General features: G+C 48.7%; 3 protein-coding genes across 6 annotated transcripts; 1 reads left to right on the top strand and 2 right to left on the bottom strand.

Moving 5' to 3' along the window:
- Positions 1 to 972: 972 nt before the first annotated feature.
- LOC108154463 (sodium leak channel non-selective protein) lies at positions 973 to 14,091 on the bottom strand. Of its 3 annotated transcripts, none has more exons than XM_017284745.2 (16): positions 14,027 to 14,091; positions 9,848 to 11,201; positions 9,663 to 9,775; positions 8,842 to 8,952; positions 8,628 to 8,771; positions 7,033 to 8,565; positions 6,830 to 6,961; positions 6,405 to 6,770; positions 5,573 to 6,323; positions 5,191 to 5,490; positions 4,892 to 5,086; positions 4,613 to 4,799; positions 4,291 to 4,545; positions 3,947 to 4,220; positions 3,727 to 3,889; positions 973 to 3,656 (listed from the first exon to the last, which is right to left on the bottom strand). In XM_017284745.2, the coding sequence occupies exons 2-16, from the start codon at positions 11,150 to 11,152 to the stop codon at positions 2,781 to 2,783; spliced, it is 6,705 nt and encodes a 2,234-aa protein (XP_017140234.1). In that variant the 5' UTR covers positions 11,153 to 11,201; positions 14,027 to 14,091; the 3' UTR covers positions 973 to 2,780. The 3 variants fall into 3 exon arrangements, with proteins under 3 accessions (XP_017140234.1, XP_017140226.1, XP_017140241.1); XM_017284737.2 differs by lacking the exon at positions 14,027 to 14,091 and adding an exon at positions 12,386 to 12,981; XM_017284752.2 differs by lacking the exon at positions 14,027 to 14,091 and adding an exon at positions 12,386 to 12,981 and having other exon boundaries at positions 6,405 to 6,743.
- Positions 13,106 to 14,198, top strand: LOC108154480 (plasminogen receptor (KT)). Of its 2 annotated transcripts, none has more exons than XM_033396994.1 (3): positions 13,106 to 13,314; positions 13,380 to 13,620; positions 13,680 to 14,198. In XM_033396994.1, exons 2-3 carry the CDS (start codon positions 13,380 to 13,382, stop codon positions 13,811 to 13,813), a joined length of 375 nt encoding a protein of 124 aa, XP_033252885.1. In that variant the 5' UTR covers positions 13,106 to 13,314; the 3' UTR covers positions 13,814 to 14,198. The 2 variants fall into 2 exon arrangements, with proteins under 2 accessions (XP_033252885.1, XP_017140273.1); XM_017284784.2 differs by having other exon boundaries at positions 13,112 to 13,304.
- LOC108154479 (tyrosine aminotransferase) lies at positions 14,135 to 18,072 on the bottom strand. Its single transcript, XM_017284769.2, has 4 exons — positions 16,779 to 18,072; positions 14,975 to 15,489; positions 14,624 to 14,917; positions 14,135 to 14,552 (listed from the first exon to the last, which is right to left on the bottom strand). The coding sequence occupies exons 1-4, from the start codon at positions 17,107 to 17,109 to the stop codon at positions 14,199 to 14,201; spliced, it is 1,494 nt and encodes a 497-aa protein (XP_017140258.1). The 5' UTR covers positions 17,110 to 18,072; the 3' UTR covers positions 14,135 to 14,198.
- Positions 18,073 to 19,255: the final 1,183 nt, after the last annotated feature.

Here is a 19,255-nt window from a genome sequence, read left to right as displayed (position 1 = left end):
CGCCCCTAGGGCGTTTGTCAGGTTCAGGTCTGTGCTAAAATTTGCATTCCATCGACGTCACGAAAGTGTTACCTCGATCTATCCCCCGACGGATGCGTTGGCCCCGACCCAAGCACGCTCCGGATTCCATAAGCCTGTCGCCCTGTCCATGCCCATCGGCATCGACTTGCGTAAGCCATCGGCTGTATGTAGTTGGACTTCAGGGCCAAGGGCTCACGTTCAACACAGACAGCATTCTGTCACTCCACCAACCATTCAATTCATGACCCATTGAACCGAACCATTCAAGAGTAGTCGTCGTTTTTTTTTAAAACGTTTTGCAATTTCAACGATTTTTTGTTTTTATTACGCTTCTTTTTTCGGTGTAGTCGCATGTGAATGGAGCTTTGCTTTTGCATTTGGCTTGTATTTGCTTGCGGACACATTTTGTCGGTAAGAGAGTAATAATAATAATAATAACTTTAATATTCATTTGTGCTGAGTTGTTCTTGATCTTTTCGCTATCCACAAAATATTTAATAGATAATAGCAAAGACTATACAATACCAAGGTGTTGCATGAGCGACCAAAAAGCTGTTTTTGTTATGACGACCCCCCTCCTACATACCCGTGTTCGGCTGCTCAGCTCGTCTGGGTCCCAGAATCCTTCAACAAATACAAAGGCTTTAAAGCGACGTTATTTTCTGTCCGGTTGTTCTTTAGCAAAAAATACACAGTCTTTGGCGACACACAACGTACATAGATCGAGACTCGAGACCCTTTTAGGTCGCAAGATAGCAAAAATATCTACATTGCTTGGGCATGATTCAGACCAGCCATGGTCAGAAGGTATTGTATAGTCTTTGATAATAGGCATCTCGTTCTATAGTATGTGTTTGTGTGTTCTCTGTTCTCTGTTGTGTCTGTCTTTCTGTGTAATTTGTTGCACCCGTATACAGTGCACGCTCGACAGAGTGAACGAACCGAAGAAAGTCAAGTCAAGTATGTAGTATATATTTGTTCCTATAACAATTTTTCCTAATGATTGCACCTATATGTTTTTTGTTTGTTTTCGAATTCGATGGTGGATTGTACACAATTAATAACGATTATGTTAAGAATATCTCTTCATCAATAGTACGTTTATGATATTTCATTGTGGGGCAATTGAAAAGTGTTAGTTATAGGCTTGTTTGTTTTCTGGGCATTTTTCTCCAATAATTATGTAACACAAGGTACAGTCTTCAAACATGTTGTTGTTGTTGTTGTTGTTGTTGTTGTGCTTTGACAATTATGTTCAATTATTGCAAACATTTGTGCGTTGCGAATTCAATTTAAAGTAAATTTATGAAGGCTTACTTTTCTTGGCAGTTTTCTATCCTTATCGTTCTTACATACATAGATAGATAGATTCTATAGGGATACACAACACTGATCCCAATTTTGATTTCACTGATTTTAACGATTTACGATATACATACGATACCTATACGATTTACGCGTTTTACGATTTACGATTTAGGATTTACATTTAGTTTCTGTCATACAACTTGTAAACTTTGATTGAATTACTTTTCTTCTACTTTCTTTCGTGTCAATAACTAAAAAGTTATTCTCATTTAAAATTCTTATCTTCCAATCATTCCTTCATTCCATCATTGACTATGGTATGGTATTCCTATGGCAGCTATATATCTTGTATGACCTATAATGTTACGATCTTTTGGTGTCACGATTTGTTACAGCAAAACAGGCTCTGAGGTAAGACCCGCCCTGGGTACACAAGGGCGGCTGTACAACTGAGGGGACAACAGATATATGCTTTCAAGCCGGATATAATCTATTAACATGTGGTTGCTACAATGGCTATATATTATATGTATATTTGTTTTCTTTTATTTGTATTTTTATGGGTGGCAGGAACTGCTTCTGCTTCTTGCCGAATGCCATTTTTGCCATTTTTTCTATGAGGTAATATAAGGCTATATGTAATATAAAAAGCATAACTAATGCTTCTTGGCTTCTGAATCGGTTCACTTCGGTTGTTTTGGGTTTTGTTCACCCTTTCGAGCGTGCCCCGGTATCTGTTCGGTTTTTTTTTTTGTCTATCTAGAATCAAGTATTTCTTTTAGTATAAATATTGGCATCCCTGGAATGAAAGGGGTGGGTGGGGGCTCTCTCTATATCTCTGGCGATTTCCATACATAAGAGTTTTAGTTGTAGTGAATTGCTTTTGTTTTGGTTTTTTTTTCTGTTTTTTTTGGCTAGTTGACGAAATTCTATGCCTCCGCTCTCGCTATATAAATTTGCACTATACGTCGTACTTGCATCCATTTGCGCATATTGCATATATATAATATATATATACTATATGTTGTATATAGTATCTCTTTGTATATATTTAAGCTATAACAAAGACTGATCTGATCCATCTAGCGCACAAACAACAACAGAACATAGAAACTAATTGTGGTTTTTGTCCGCCTATGTGTCTCTCTCTCTATCTAACCCGCTATATCTTCCCATATCTCATATCTCATATATCATTTACATATATCATATATCCTCTATATCGCTATAGCTATTATCGTAATTATGGTAAGTGTTAACCGTTCTCAGGCCTCGGATACATGTACATTTTGCATTACACACTTAGGCATTTTTTTTATATATATAAAACTCTAGGCCACTAGTTTATAATGTTAATAGGCTCCGATTGGACTACACGATCTTATCCAGCTCTGGTCTAGATCCAGATCCAGATCCAGATCTACATCCACATCCAGATCGACATCCTTTGGCTAGATCTCGTCGTCGCTGGTCTGGGTGCAGAGTACCTGCTCCTGCCACCAGTCGTGCACCTCGTAGACGGCATTCGCCTGATTGTTGAATGGCAACAGCTTCCCACTGCCACCGATCATTTGGCTCATCATCGCCGAGGGACTGCCGATGGCACCGGCACCACCCCCGTGATGCTGATGCTGATGCGAATGCGGATGCGGATGCTGCTGCTGCTGATGATGGTGAAGATGATGGTGCTGATCCAGGCCATGGCCGTAGGCGGCGGCAGCGTTTATTGTCGGATAGTGGAACTGGCCAATCTCGCTATTCAGCTGAGCAAAGAAGCTGGCCGACTTGCTGGCCGAGTCGCTGCTCACCCCTCCCCGTTGCTTGCCCAGCTGCCCCAGCTGTCCAGCGTGCGGCAGTGTGGTCATCGAGTTCTTTTTCCGCTGCTGGCTGCTGATATGCAGCCGCTCCTTGTCGCTCAGCGTTGAGCGCTGCTGCGGATCACTGGAGGTGGGTGCCAGGAACTTGCGACCCGCCGAACTGCCCGTTGAGTCGGAACGATTGAGGGCATAGGCCCGCTTGCCCACCGACATCACGTGACGGGCTGCCGACGGGGCTATCGCCACCGTGGCCACAACGGGAATCGGCTCCGAGTGGGGCAGCGCCACGGCACTGCTGCTGGCATCCTTCTCCTCATTCTCCGTCGAGCTGAAGGTCGGCGAGAAGGCATCGCTGGTCGGCGGACACGTGCCCGCCACTGCTCCGCTTATTGTGCTGATGGCCGGCTTATCCGCCGTCCCAATGGGCGCCTTATCCTCCTGCACATTCGGCCGCATCACGGGCTGCTCATTGGTGGCCCTCAGTCCAGCAATCAACGAGTTTTGCTGCTTCTATTAGTTGAAAGTCGTAGAAGACAATTAGAGGATACCCGTAAGAATATTGTAGATGTCGCATGCTTACGCTGGCATTTTGGGCCCGTATCTTTTTGAGGCAACCCTCCAGCCAGGTGCGAATGGTCATTTTGGCCACCTCCTCCTCCACCAGGTACTCGAACTCCTCGCGCGCCAACAGCTCCTCCAGCTGCAGAGCCTTGCGTATGTCCACCGAGCGATAGCTCAGCATGCTGCGAAATAAAATTTGATTTAAAGATTGGTTGGACTCCAAGGAAGCTCGCACTCACTTGATGACATCGTGGAAGGTGACATCCTCGCCATTGTGCAGCTTGTCCAGCTCATAGCACATATACTTGAACAGCAGGCGATCCTTTTGCGGATCGCACTCGAGTCGACCCTTGAGCAGGCGCAGTATGAACTTCACGCGCCGCACGGGTATAACGCCCCGCTGATGAATGTCGACAATGTTCCAGGTGTTCTGAAAATTGCGTATATCCGCATACGAGAGCAATGCGTCCTCTTCATTCGAGTAGAACAGCGAAAAGTTCTCCATGATAATAGCTGGAATTTGAGGAGAGTTCTTAAGTATTTCCAGAGCAATCCAAGACCAAGAGCCGACAGGCACACGTACCCACTAAAAGGTTGAGCACAATGTACGTAATGATCACGTAGAAGGTGCAAAAGTATATCAGACTGGCCGTAAAATTGCCACAATCCGTCTCCCAATAGTTGTTACCCAGAGTACAGTACGGCGGCTGGACCATACAGTCGTGCATGATTTTGTTCCAATCCTCGCCAGTGACAATCCGAAAGAGCATGGCCACCCCGGTCACAGGTGAACCGAAATTTGCCCGCCTTCCAATGCCCTCGCCGTACTTCACGGTGCCTGGAATGACACACAAATTGAGAGGAATATCAGCATGGGCTTCCAGCCGAAATCGGAGATGGCTCACCAAACAGTATGGTCCCGGCCAGCGCATAGAAGAATACCAGCAGAAACATGCCGAAGATAATGAAGAAGGACTTGCATACAGACACGCCCACGGTCAACATGAGCATCTTCAGTGTGGTGTGCTTGCCGGTGATGGTGAAGAAGCGCAGGATGACCACCATGAAGCCAAAGAAGTACGACAGATCGTTCTATCAAAGGTCAAAGTTCAGACATGGGTTAGAAAGGTGATTCAAATTGTGCGGCAGGGTGACAGTGTGACAGGTATCGGATCCAAACTTACCCTCAATATCGTCTGCAGTATAATCCAAATGACGCCGGCAACGGTGACGAGTAGATCATAACGATTGCGCCTAGACTGCCAATAGCCGCGCGGTGTAAAGGCAATGTTCTTCATCACCACCTCAATCACAAAGACAAAGGTCAGGACCGCACTGACGATCACCAGGCGTTCCGTATGCACCTCGCCCTTGATCCACTGCATGTAAGTACAGAATAAAGACAATAGAATACCCGCGCTCTCAAAGCAGACAATTTGTGGCTCTAAGTCCCCAGTCAAAAGACCCTTTCCCAGAGACGCACCGTTATGGAGAGCAGCATGCTGTTGATCAGCACCACCACAGCGATCACCCGCTTGAAGATGATGTGCTGCGTGATGTCGTAGGTGAAGGCACGGATCTTGCGTCCATCGGGTCGCGGCGGCAAGTGCAACGGCTGGGCAATCTTCAGTCGCTTCTTGAGGTCACACCATCGTCGCTGGTCGACGGTGAGCAGGGCTGTGCCTTTGTTCTCCGAATAATTGGCAATGACCACGCCCACGAACAGGGTGAGGCCGATCATGCAGCCCAAGAAGATGTAGATGTGGATATAGACGGCATGGACCTAGGTTAAGACACACACAGAAGTCACGTGAAGAAATCAGAGAAAGATTAAGAGCAAGCGAAAGAGAGTGCAATTTTCTTACCGGACCCACAGCCTTGATGAGAACATCGCGCACGTCCAGCCAGCCTTTGAAGGATAGAACCTCGAACAGCGTCAGCATGGCGTCCCCGATATTGTCGAAATTGAAGCGCCGGGGATTGGCCCACACCCGCGGCACCAGCATGGCCGGATAGGACTCGTCCGGACCCGGTGTCAGCTTCATTTTCGTCACAAAAACCCTGCGCATAAAGACGCCAACGCAATCCTCTCGCCTTGGTATAGTGGGATCGTTGCAACGGGCCAGCCGTCCGCCATAGAGCTGTACCCCATAGCTGGCAAAGATGAACATTAGGAGTATGAGGAGCGTGGATACCAAGAGGATCTCCTTGAAGCCGCGGCACAGCTCGTAGACGACCTTGCGCATGTGCGGCACCAGGGTGAAGATCCGCAGGGGACGCACACAGCGCAGGATCATGAGGAGCTGTGCTGCCGAATTGGTGGGTATGTTGAGTGGCATCCAGCAGAGAAACGATGTGGATACCACATAGATGAACACATCGAGGGCCGCTGCCACATCCTTGATGTACGCCTTGGGCGTAAAGAACAGACCGTCGGCGAGTATCTTGAGGGCCAGCTCAAGACTCATGAAGATCACGAAGCCATACTCGGCTATTTGCAGCGTCGGATGATCCATCACCCGATAGTTGGGCGTCTCGAACATCATCGAGATGCAGGAGAGCGTCGTGGCGAATATCATCACCCAGTCCAGGTACGTGACCAGGCCCAGAAAGTTGCTAAAACGAAGCGGACAGAAGAAATGATTATTCTCCTTCTCTTTGGTGGGGATCTCCTGGATGGAATGGACATGGACTTACTGTAAACTCTTGTACTGGACCTTGCGCTCCTTGCCCGTCAGCGGATCCTTTAGCCTGGCATCGTAGCGGGCATGGACAATCCTCTGGCATATCTTTCGGAAGCGACTCTCCCGCGGCACCAGAAACAGCGGCGTGTCAAAGAACGGATGATTCTCTCTTAGATCCTCCTCCCGCTGATTGCGTCGCATCTCTGCCTGCTGGCGCTTCGCCTGCAGCAGCTTAATGTCCAGATCGTGGGGCCTGGCCCGACCCGAATTCGCCCTCGGGGCGGCCGCAATATCCCCGTTCTCCATCAGATGCTCGTACGTCTGCTTCAGCTTGATGGAGCCCGAGCGAACGCTGCGACGAATCGAACGAGAGCCGAACCTGTGGATTGGTAGTGGACACACATCAAAGGCAGGGGCAGGGTGGGCCCAGCTACTCACTTCTTTTGATCGACGCGCCACGGCTTCGAGTGGGTGATGGTGCCCTGCGATTTGAGGCCACCGCCGCCCTTGGTCCCCACCACAGGTAACATGGCCGAGTCGCCCAGCATTAAACGTTGATTGTTGCTGTCACTGCATGGATTGAAGAGAGAATTAGCCTTTACTGCCGGAAGGGAGGGTGACTTGGAGGGGGTGCTACTCACTTGATGATGTGCGTGATGGCCAGCTTGCGGAGACTGCTGCCGGCAGCCCTTACCTTCGCTGTCTTGTTCATAATCCGCACAGGCTTTTGCTTGCGAAAGACAACATTCGATTCCCAGCACTCGGACATGGGTCGCTTGCAGTTCTCCACCAGGGAGGGATCCTCCGTCTCCAGCTCGATCACAAAGTGCTTCATGAAGCTCTCACGTACCTTGGGCAGCATAAAGTCGTTGGGTATGCGATGCAGTATCGTCATCTGTGGGGAGTCCGGGAACTTCTCGAATATGCGCAGACGGAAGGGTAGGGTCTCCTTGATCTCGGCGCTTTGTTCGCGAAATTTGAGCTGCTTCAGCTTCTTGATGTCCTCGTCCAGCTCCAAGTTATCCAAAATGACCGCCACGAACAGACTGAGCACAATGAGGGTGACAAACAGATGGTAGAGTATAAAGTAGACCGCGACCAGCGGTGTGAGGGTCTTGCTGGTGCGTATCATTGTCTCGTCCATTACCTCCACCCAGGCCTCCTGGGTGAGGATCTGGAACATGCTCATGAACGCCTCCGGGAACGACTCGAACTTGGTGAAGTCGCACAGGAAGCAAAACAACTGCATCGAAATGCTGGAGCTGATGATCAGCAGGCACATGGTGAAGATAATCAACGATCCGAGCTTCTTGCCCGGCCCAAAGATCTTGTAGACGAAGCCCTCCAGCATCGGTGAGGCCTTGATCAGTCGCACCACTCGCAGCACCTGGAAGTATGTCAGCCCGGACGGATAGAACATGGGCACAATGTGCAGGGTGGTGCCCGCCGCCAAAAGCAGTTCGAATTTGTGTATCGAATGCTTGTAGTAGCCCCGCCAGCCAAGGCAGTAGATCTTGAAGAGGGTCTCCAGGTCGAGCAGGCACGTGAACACCAGCTCGATGTAGTAGTAGCGCTCGTAGAACACCGAACGCGGCCGGCCATCGTGCTTGAACGTCATGGTGGCCGTCACAATGCCATTGGCCAGGATCACAGTCATCACCAGCATCCGGAAGTACGGGGATCGGAGTATAGCATGGCACGTCTCTGGCGCCAGTCCGCCGTGCTTGTTGTCATCGATGGTGACCAGCCGCCAGCCGGAATCGTTGCCGCTCAGTATCTGGGAGGCGGCCGTCTTCTGGATGTGACCGCGTGCGCCCCACATCTGCTGGAACTGTACGCGTATCTCGTTGAAGGTCTCCGTGATGACAGCTATGAACACATTTTTCACCAGCCACGCCAGGAAGAAGATCATTGTGCTAAAGTAAAAGGCTGCCCGCCAGGCTGGCAGTGAGTCTATGGCCCGGTACATGATGAACACCCAGCCCTCCTGCGAGGCCGCCTGGTACACCGTAAAGATACTCGTGGCAATATCCTCGAAACCATTGAATCCAATCACATAGCTGCTGAGAAAGTCCATCTTCATGCACCGCATACCCGGCGAGCACTGATACCCCGAGTCCGGATCCATGGAGCAAAAGGTGTCCGGTATGGCCAACGAATTGATGGTCAAAACTCTGCAAATTGAAGACCAAAATGAATTTAATTTTATGTGTGGAATATCAAAGATAATACTTACGGTCTGCCCAGCAGATCATACTCCGTATTGTTCATCACACAGTGATTCTTCAGTTCGCCAAAGAACTGAACGCCCAACAGTCCGTAGAGGGACATGAAGAACAGGAAGAACAGCGTTACATTATATATCTGTTGACTCGATCGTCTATAGGGGAAGAGCACAGAACAGCATTAGTATTTTGGCAAACTTTTAAAGAAATGCGAAAAATACTCACTTAAAGATCTGATTGATTCGACTCTTCGGCATGCTAAACTTAAGGAAGACACGCAGGAAACGGATCATGATCAATGGCCGTGGGGCACGCATGATGGAGAGGTAGGAAAACCTAAGGAAATGAGAGAAATATATGTGAGAAGGGTCTGTGCTGGATATAGCTCATAAATGTGGAATACAAGATATGGATATTGAATGAAAATTACTGTTTACAATGAGTATCCACTCGATATATGACATAGATATATCTCTTAAATGCTGGGATACAAGATACGGAAGAATAGAATTGAATTAAAATTGGGGTTTAAAACGAGTGTTACAACGAGTGATTACAACGAGTGTTTTTAACGAGTATACTCTCGAAATATCTATTAAATTTTGGGATATAAAATATGGAAATTGAATTTAAATTAGGGTTTACAACGAGTGATTGCAATGAGTATCCAGTAAATCGCAGGTATATCTCTTAAATTTGGCTTACCAGATATGGAAAATATAATGAAATAATTGCAGCGAGTTTCAGCCACTCTATACATCACATATATATAAATGTATCTTTTAAATTTGGAGTACCAGAAATGGAAAATAAATGCAAATTGGTTTTTGCAACGAGTGTATGCAACGAGTATCCACGCGATATATATCACATAAATATATCTCTTAAATTTTGGGATATAAAACATGGAAATTGATTGTAAATTTGTGTTTGCAACGAGTGTTTACAACGAGTGCTTGCAACGAGTGCTTGCAACGAGTGTTTGCAACGAGTATACACTCGATGGTCATATACGTTCGTACTCGAACTCAAAGGAACACACTTACTTGGGAACTATCTCGAGCACCTCGAAAATCTGCAGAATAATGGAGATCCACAGGAAGCTCACCATGGAAGCATCGAACTGGCACCAATGATCCTTCAGGTAAGGCACCTCCCCCTGTCAATGGGTAACAGGATTAGATTTCAAGACACCAAACACGGCGGAAAAATGGCGATTGTGTGTACTCACATGGAGCACACCTCGGATGTGCATTTTGGCTATCATTTCGGCGGTGAAGAGCAGCGTGACGGCCGTGTCCGAGACGAACGTGATGTACTGCAACGACGGGTAACGCTCGAAGGTTTTGGGCGTGTTCAGGGATACGGAGGTCAGCGAGACCAAGGCACAGAGACGCATCAGGCGGCGCACCCACAGCTTGTTGACCCACTCGATGTCGGCGCTCTCATTGAGTGACTCCTCCGGCCCGTAGTCGGCCAGGAAGGGCTCGCCGCCCTTGAGGCTCTGTTTGCGTCCCAGCATTATCTTGTTCCCGATGCCGGTCGCAATCCCCAGGCCGATGGGCGGCACTCCCGTAATGGCCGCACTGCCGACGGTGCTGCTAATGCCACCGCAGATGCCCAGGCCGGCGGCGGCGGCACCGCCGCCCATGCTGCCAAGGCCACCGATGCCGCCGAGCAGATTGAGGCCTCCGCCACCGCCACCGCCGACACCGACTCCGATTCCTCCGGCGGCCAGCCCCATACCGAGACCCATACCGAGCCCGGCGCCATTATTGTGCCCACTGCTGGCGGCCTGACTGCTGCCCAGCCCCGTGGTGGATGGGGCCGCCGTGGTCGATGAGCCGCCGGCCTGCTGCTGTTGCTGCAGCGGCTGCTGCATCCCGTAGGCGAGGGTGCTGCTGCCGCCGCCGCTCCCGCTGCCCGAGTTCACAATGGTCGTTGGACTGTTGAGCGCACTGGCCGCATCCTGGCGAGCTCCTGGCAGTCCGTTGCCAGGACTGCTGCCGGGCGATGGATTGAAGGTGAACTGGCTGCCGGTCGCCGCCTGCTGCGTGTGCCGCAGGTGTGGATGCGGATGGGAATGGAGGGGATGTGGGTGCGGATGGTGGAGGGGATGCGGGTGCGGATGATGGAGGGGATGGGGATGTGGATGCGGGTGGGGATGGTGGTGCGGATGGGTAAGTGGATGAGCGTGTGCTGGATGTGGATGCTGCTGTTGCTGCTGGGGGGTCAAGCTGTTGCCGCTGGAGGAGCTGGTGCTGGCCGTTGCCGGCGTATTGATGCCGCTGGCCGAATGCGAACGGGAATGGAAGCTGCCACCGCCGCCGCTGCTTGTGGCGATGCCTCCACCTCCTCCGCCGCTGCCGCTGCCACTGCCACCCGCTGCTGCTGCTCCTGCACTAGATGCACCAGATGCACCTGCTGCTCCTGCGGCTGTTGCTGCTGCTGCGCCCTGCCCTGCTCCGCCTCCTCCTCCTGCGCGTTTGTTTCTAGCAGCTGCACCCAAGCGACGAATCTGAAGGCGGTCAATCATTCAAACAGCGCATCCTGCCCCCTGGTCGGTCCGTAACTTATTATTGTCGCTGCGAAACAGAGAAAAAAGAGAGAAGAAAAGGTGGAATAGTGAATGAGAGTGCGAGTATACCATCAACGGTGCATCCATCCACCCAGAAACCAATACTCATCATCATCATCTGTCCATTTTATATCATATCACACTATCATACAGATCCCATAGAAAATATGTGGGAGAAATATACATAATCCAAATCGGATGATTGTATCATATAGCTGCCATAAGAAATAATGCTCCAAACATTAGTTTTACCCGTTTCTTATGATTTTATATAGCCCACTCAAAGTTGTACTCGAAAAGTTCTTAAATGCTTCAGAGCCCCAACAATATCTCTCCTTTTTGTGCGATTCTTTTGAATTTAATGAGCTCCCTCATGCTTTTGCATTTCCAAGGAATCATACATTTGTTTTATAATTTGTTGCAAACTTTTTAATGAGTTTATGAGTATGATTAAATCTACTGGAGTGGCACTTTGCCTCCCTGCTAAATGTGGAGTGGGTTCTTTGTCCGGCAGTCCACACAGAGGCGAGATGAACACACAAAAAAGTGAATCATTTGCAGCTGAATGTTTTAGATGTTTCGCACTCGGAACACACGATTCACTCTACCATGCACAGTGGAGCGGTGTGGAGCGTAGAGACGGATGATGGGGCGGCACACAGGCGGCAATTAGACCGAAGACCTTTGTCAATATTTACATTCGAACAGCTGCCAAGGTAGTAGTAGCAGTGGCACTATGAAGGTGCACTAACCCACACACCCACACACACCCCCACACCCCTACTCGTGGAATCACACTCAAACTCCAGCCCAGAGCAACCAGCACCGTAACCATTCACGGACTCAAACCGAAACATTCACCAGTGGGTGTGGGACAAATGTGTGGGGGTGGGAGGCATTTGCAACCCCCGAGTGAGCTGGGAAGCCCCATCTTAATGTACATATACTTATACATACATCAGAGCCACCCCCAAGACACTCACTCTCTCTCTCTCTTTCTCAGGCAGCCCCATTGCCATTACCAACACCTGCATGCATACATATATACAGATATACCTATACATATTCACATCCATTCATATATTCCAATAGCCGTATAGCCGTATAGCCCCGTATAGCTCCGTATAGCTCCGTATAGCCGTACCCCATTCCGGATCAAAATCAGCAGCAGACCCCGTCACTTCTACTCACTTTTCGCGTGGCGGTATATGGCTTTTTGGTTGCCGTGAGTCGTTGGGCCGTTGGGTGTCCGGGACTCCGACCGTTTAAGGTTTTGTGTATGGTTTTGTGTATGGATTGAAGTATGGATTGGGATGCAAGGATAAGGAGAAGGAGGAGAAGGAGAGCGAAGTTCGCGCGATTTTCTATCACAGAAGCCACATTAATGAGGTGCTCCACATTTGGGTGCAGCAGGCCGTCACTCTTCCAACAAGCTGGCTAATCAAACAAAAAGCACTAGCACCAGTACCAGTACCAGCACCAGCAGATGATACAACAAACAAACAACGAACGAACGATCGAAGGCCACGCGTTTGAGGCGGGGGGGAGCCGTGTGTCCAGGCACCAGATTTCCAGACTTTGGCTCTGGATTTTGGTTATGATTTTGGGCTGGAGTTCTCTGGAGATACTCTGCTAAGTGCTCCCAGAAGTGGTGCCTCTTTTTTTCTTTGTACTTAAAACACGCGCCGAGGGCGAAGGCGGACACACGGATTTCGGACTTGGACTTGGACGTGGACTCGGGGGCCAGTCAGTCAGGCAGTGCCACAGTCAGCCAACTAACCTTTTGACAGCTCCGCAGCTCCAGCTTTTGGGGCCAGTTGTCAAAAAGGAGGTCTCTGCGATGCAACCCCCATGCGAGACGGCGCCTGCGCCCTGCCATCGGGTCGATGACAGTGCGACGGGGTGGCATCTCTTTGTCCTCCAGTGGCCAGATCTGAGACCAGACCGGACCAGGGACCAGGGCGGCAGGCAAGTCATCCAAAGACCAGACCAACAAAGACCAACAAAGACCAGCAAAGAAATGGGCGCCACGGCCTCGAGAAAGAAAACCCCCGGCAGTGGCCATCCCGAGCACGACGACCCAGCCTACCGCCGCTGCCAAGAGCTCAAGGTTCGTTCCGGTGAGCTTCCAATTCCGCTTTACATAACTAATAAATTCCCGAATGTATTCCCCGCTGGACGGTAGATGGAGCGCTGGATACAGATGCACTACCAGATCAAGCAGCGGGAACAGGCCTTGGCCATTGCCCAGCACAGGGAGCTCTTCTACTGGCTGGGCGGCTTCTACCTGAGTGCCATCTATGGCGGTGCCAGCTACTATCAGCGAACGAAACGCCTCTCGGTGCTGGCCCCACTCCTGCCACTCTCCTTCGTCATGGGCTACTACACGGACTGGGCGTACGGCAGCAAGCTGCATCGCATTCAAGGTGCGTATACCACATGCCACAGTTGCACATCAATGCATCTATCTAACCCCTCTCTGTAGCCGAGGCCAACATGATAATGGAGCACGAACAGGAGCTGCTGCATTGGCCGGGCGGCCTGCCATCGGTGGCGAGCATCGATGAGGCGCGTATGGAGAACGAAATGGAAAAGAAAATGCATCCGCATCACATGTAGAAAGAGGCAAAAGGCTGCCCCTAGATACATCCCACAGCTACACTGCTGTGTGCGGGATGGGTGTACATTTCGATGTCCTCCTACTGCCCCTTTTGTACTCCTCTCACTCTCTTTATATATATTGACCATTTAGTTAACCGAAGTTTACTTGCTCTTGCTCTACCGTTCCGAAACACACACTCGCGGTGCGTAATGGATGGGTGGAGTACTCACCTCTCGCTCCGGAGTAGCTGATGGGACGGCGCTTCAATTTTCCAGCAATTTTTTGAGACAATACTCCTTATATTGGATAGTTAATGATTGATATATATATACATATATATATATATATAGTATATACACTTATGTAGTCTAGATCATCTAATAAAAGTGTTTTGCTCCCAGATCAGAAGCCGAGCTCCTCCTCGTCGAGCAGGCCATGCTCGATGAAAGACCGCGATGAGTCCTCCTTCTTGTAGTGACGCTCGCAGAACTCGGCTATGCGGACACAGGCCTCCTCGATCATTGCCAGCGGCACTGTGAGTACAATCCGCACATAGCCGGGATACTCGAAACAGCTGCCAGGCAGACAGAACACGCTCTGCTCGTTCACCAGCTCCTGCACGAAGTGTGTGTCGTCCTTGAAGGCCGGAAAGCGCTCGATGCTCACGCCAATCATCATGTACATAGCCCCATTCGGCATCACGGGATTGAGGCCGCGCACTTGTTTGAGCATTTTGTAGGCCAAACTGGCATTCGACTGTTGACAAAGGAGGAAACCATCTGTTAGAGCGTGGCCATGAGGCAGAAAGCAACCGATCTTCAACTTACGTAGAGCACTTGGATCACTCCATCGAAGTAGGACTGCGGTGTCTTGGCCAGTATCTCGGGCAGGGCGCCCTGGATGATGGTGTTCGAGCCGAGGATGCGGCCACACATGTTCTTCAGGCCGATGACTGCATTGCCCAGCCGCTGCTTGCGATCGTGGACAATTATCCAGCCCATGCGCCAGCCCGGCACCAGGAAGCGTTTGGTGAGGCCGCCGCACGACAAGACAGGCACCTCTCGAGTGAGACTGCTCACGGCCAAATGCTTGGAGCCAGGGAACACAAAGTGCTCGTAGATCTGAGGAAAACAGATATTATAGTGGATAGGATATTAGACATTGGACAGGCCACTCACCTCGTCGGCTATAATGGGCAGATAGTGGCGCTCACAGATGTCTATCAGCTGTCGTAGATGCTTCTCATCGAAGACACTGCCACAGGGATTGCTGGGGTTATTGATCAGCAGGGCAGCCGTATTTTCATCGATCAGGCTCTCCAGCTGGACGAGATCGGCGCGCCACTGTTGATCGGGTAGCAGATCATAATAACGCACCTCGATGTCCAGGCCCTCGGCCAGAGTGTGATACAAACAGAAGCCCGGCCGTGGTATCAGCACATTTTGGCCGCGATCGGCCAGCGCCAGGATGCAGTACTCCAAAGCCGAGGAGCAGCCACTGCAGAGCACCACATCGCTCGTCTCGATGGCACCCTCTGGCCGCTGATGGGCACTGTACTGGGCCACCGCCTGGCGCGACGCCTCATGGCCCTGGGTGTGGGCATATCCATTGAATTTTCCACTCTCCAGGGAATGCAGCACCGCTTTCATCGTCTCATCAGCGGCCTTTAGGTTGCCAAATGTTGTGGGATCACCTGCAAGATAAAATGTGGAGGATTAGCCATGAGAAATGATGGGGAATCAGGTGATTAACCCGTTTATTTCCGCCTATAGCTGCGGCGATTCCCGACTCTCTCTGGGGGGGATACAGGCAGGCAGGCTTAGGCTGCGAATGTTCTGGTTCCCTGACTCCCAGGCCCCAGTCCGCAGCACACAAAAAACAGGTGGAACTACATTTTATGCAAATTCCCATCGCAATGAAACAAATACAGAGCGCGTGCCTCTCGCTGCGAAAATATGACAAAAGCAACAGAATCTAAAACAGATACCGATACCGATTCCGAAACCAACAACAGAATCGAGCCTACAGATTTGTTTTTATATAAATCTGGTATCTGGAATATTTTAGCACAAAAATAGAAACTCGCACCGATTTGCTTTCATCGATTTGGTTAGTTCGAGGACCTCACAGCCACTATCGCTGATTGGTCAATGATTGTGGGTGTGTGCCCATCCACTGATCATGTACTGATCATATATAGTACATATGGTATATATAGATATTATCCCGCAGACAAGTACTGCCTCAAGTCTTCGTCTTCGTGGTCGTCCAAACAAGTTTCATCAATTTATGCCAGAGACGAGACTCAAAAATATTTAAATACTTTGCCGTCGCAAAAACTTGGAGCATAAACGTCAGAGTATAAACTTCTGGGTGGAATCAGGTTCCCCATTTCAATATCCCATCAACGACAACTTATATAGTTTTACAGTAACCTGATGCGATATCGTGCGATGGAATATATACCATATAGTGGGGGTTGATATTTCTAGTTTTTCTCTTAAATTCCAAAGGAAACGGATGGATTGGATTGAATTGGATATTGAGAAACTAAAGCTTCAAATATCTAAGAAGAGAAATATAACCCATCGGAGAGATGGATCTCATAGAACTCAATGAATGATTTAGATATTCTTTCCAGTAATCATCTTCAATGAACCTCAGGGATTTCATAGTATATTGAACAAATATTCAAACAGAAACAGATCCCATAGATCTTTGTAATCCTAAAATGTATATTCCAATGGTTGTTTTAATACTTTAGAGGACTGCCAGATTTAACCTCCTGTTCTCTTAGACCCCATAGATCTTTAGTCATCCAAATAAAATATATTTTAATGATTCTTGAAATACTTTAGAATTTGAAAAAGAACTGCCAAACCTCTTGAACCCTTTGAATCTAAATGATGTTAATCTTAAGAGATCCCTTATAAGATTGGATGCCCTACTCCCTATTTCGATTGATTCGTTTAATGTACTCACCAATAGACAATGGTATCATGGGCTTCTCCGGATTCGGCTTGATCTTCAGCGACTCCACAATGTTCCGAATGCGATTGTGTGTGTTGAAGGCCAGCTTGGAGGACTTGATCTGCCAGCCGGAGCGGCCCTTGGCTGAATGGATCATCTGCTTCTGCTGCTGCGATTGCAGCTGAAGCTCGGCCAGGGCCTCGTCCACGACATCGTCGCAGCTGGGGGGCGTGACTGCCGCTGGCGAGCCGCTGGCACTCCTACTCGGGCAGCTGCTGCTCTGCTGATTGCGGCTATTGGCCCTCTGAAATTGGTAGCCCTCGTTGGCAACACTGCTGGGCATTATCACCAGGCAGGCGCTTCACTGATACACTCAACAAAAAACCAACAAAAAGTCGAATCAAAAGAAAAAAAAAAATGTCCAGGTATTTTTTTGCGGGACGGTAATCGAATTCCTTGCAGCGTTCTGGGGCGTCTGTTGCAGGGTGCCAGGGGCCTCAAATGAATGTAAAGTTTGTATCCTGTTTATCGTTCCAGACGAGCATTAGAAATGCGGTCTCTGCGGGCGCTCTGCGGGTCGACTGTCGGAAGGGCGGCTACTGTGGTTGTGCTCCCTTGGGCGGTGCTGTCTGCTGGGGTGTGTGGAAAGTTGAAAGTCGGTGGAGCTAAGGGGTTTCCTTTGGGTCGTTTGCGAATTCTGAACTAAACTGATCTACTTCGGTGATCTCTTGGGGCTTTTATCGCCTCTGGCTGGCTGGCTGGCTGGTTGGCTGGCGTTTCGTTTGGTCGGTCGCCGCTATATAGGCATGTAGTATATATATAGACATTGGGGGTATATGGCACATATACTCGTATAGCGCCGTATGGACCCAATACTCACAGCACGCGCCTGACTTCGGCCGAGAGGGCCGACCACCAACCCAAACCAAAAGAACAACAACTACGGAGCGCTCGGTGATCGGAGATCGGAGCTACCGTTCCCCCCGCAATCCAACCCATCGTCGACCCGACCTAACACTCTGATTTGAATACTCGCCGTTGAGTCGAAATTATATTCATATATTGCCTCGGAACCAGATATTCAATTTGATAAACAACAACAGCCGCCACCGCCTCAGCCACAGCCATCGCCGTCGCATCGATTCATCGATTCATTTAAATGCGCCAAAGCTGTCTATAACGTCTTGGGCGAAATTCAAACAAAACACACAGCAACCAACCAATCAACCATAAACCATATTGCATATCGAGTTCCGACAGTAGCAGCCGTAATGCATATAGGTTTTCCCTTCGTCCCAAAATGCCATTCAATCTAATGGAACAACTATTCCTTGAAGAAAATTTCTTGTGTCCTTTTGAGGCTGAAATATGATGAGACATAGATAGGAATGCTCTAGAGATGGGTTCTGCTCTATCTCACTGCTAAAAAGATGCTTTACCTGAAGAATTGTGACCCTGTTCCTCCTGTACCTTGCATGAGTTGCTCCCTTAACAGTTTTAAATATAGATTCCCTAGATAACTTAACATCTGGGAACTGGCATTCCAACACTTGCCGTAATCGTCGAGCATTAGCATAAACGAATATGCATGAGGGTAGGGACCAGTCCACCCATCCCCACGGATGATCTATGGCAATGCAATGTAGAACAATGCAAACCGGAGCACCCGGGGCATACCGGGGTATTTTCTAACGCTGATCTCCCCACCAGTCCGACAGGAATGCACAATGGAACTGCGTTGCAGCTTTCACTTTTCAACAATTCAAAAATCTGACAAATGCCAAAAAAAATAGACAACGGACAAAGGACAATATTTTGATCAAAACAGATCCATAAACTGTGGAGAATTGGACGGCAAATCGGATTATAACGGAACCCGCTAAACCGATCGTGTTAAGGAGTCGATCAGTTGTCAAAGGAATAATTTAGTTATTCTTAGGCATTGAATTGAATTCGTCAATCGAAACCTGAAGACGAATATCGATTCAGTCTGAATGACTTTAATCCGATTAGCAGTACTATAAATTTGCAATTGATGGTCGTCGGTTCTATATATAACTGGGCACCCCATGTCCGATCTTACCAGCTGCTCTATAAAAGGGGATAAGGTGTTCTTCTGATTGTCCCCAAATTTGTTGTACAGACAGGTGGCAAGCTCGATGATTTCATATTGGTGAGGGTTTACAGTAGTTGTTTTTGGTTTTTTAAAATTTTGTTGTTTTAATTCTGCAATTGATGTATTTTTTCTATTGAAATTGATGATGATTATCCTTATTGTTGATCCTTTTTTTTGAAGGAGGTAATCCTCTTTGGGAAAGTGGTTTGTTGTTGAGTTTCGTTGTTGTTGGTTGCAATTATATAATTTTAAAATTAATTATTGTTGTAATTTGATATGCTTGTTGTTGATGGTTTGTTTTCTCTGTTGTTGTTCGTTTTATCTTGGTTTTTCAGATGATGTATCCTACAGCTAAGGTATTGTTTACTTATTG

Source organism: Drosophila miranda, chromosome XL (genome assembly GCF_003369915.1).
Source record: "Drosophila miranda strain MSH22 chromosome XL, D.miranda_PacBio2.1, whole genome shotgun sequence".
NCBI classification, from domain to species: domain Eukaryota; kingdom Metazoa; phylum Arthropoda; class Insecta; order Diptera; family Drosophilidae; genus Drosophila; species Drosophila miranda.
Note: the sequence above shows the minus strand (reverse complement) of the source record. Positions and strands in the feature narration are given on the sequence as shown.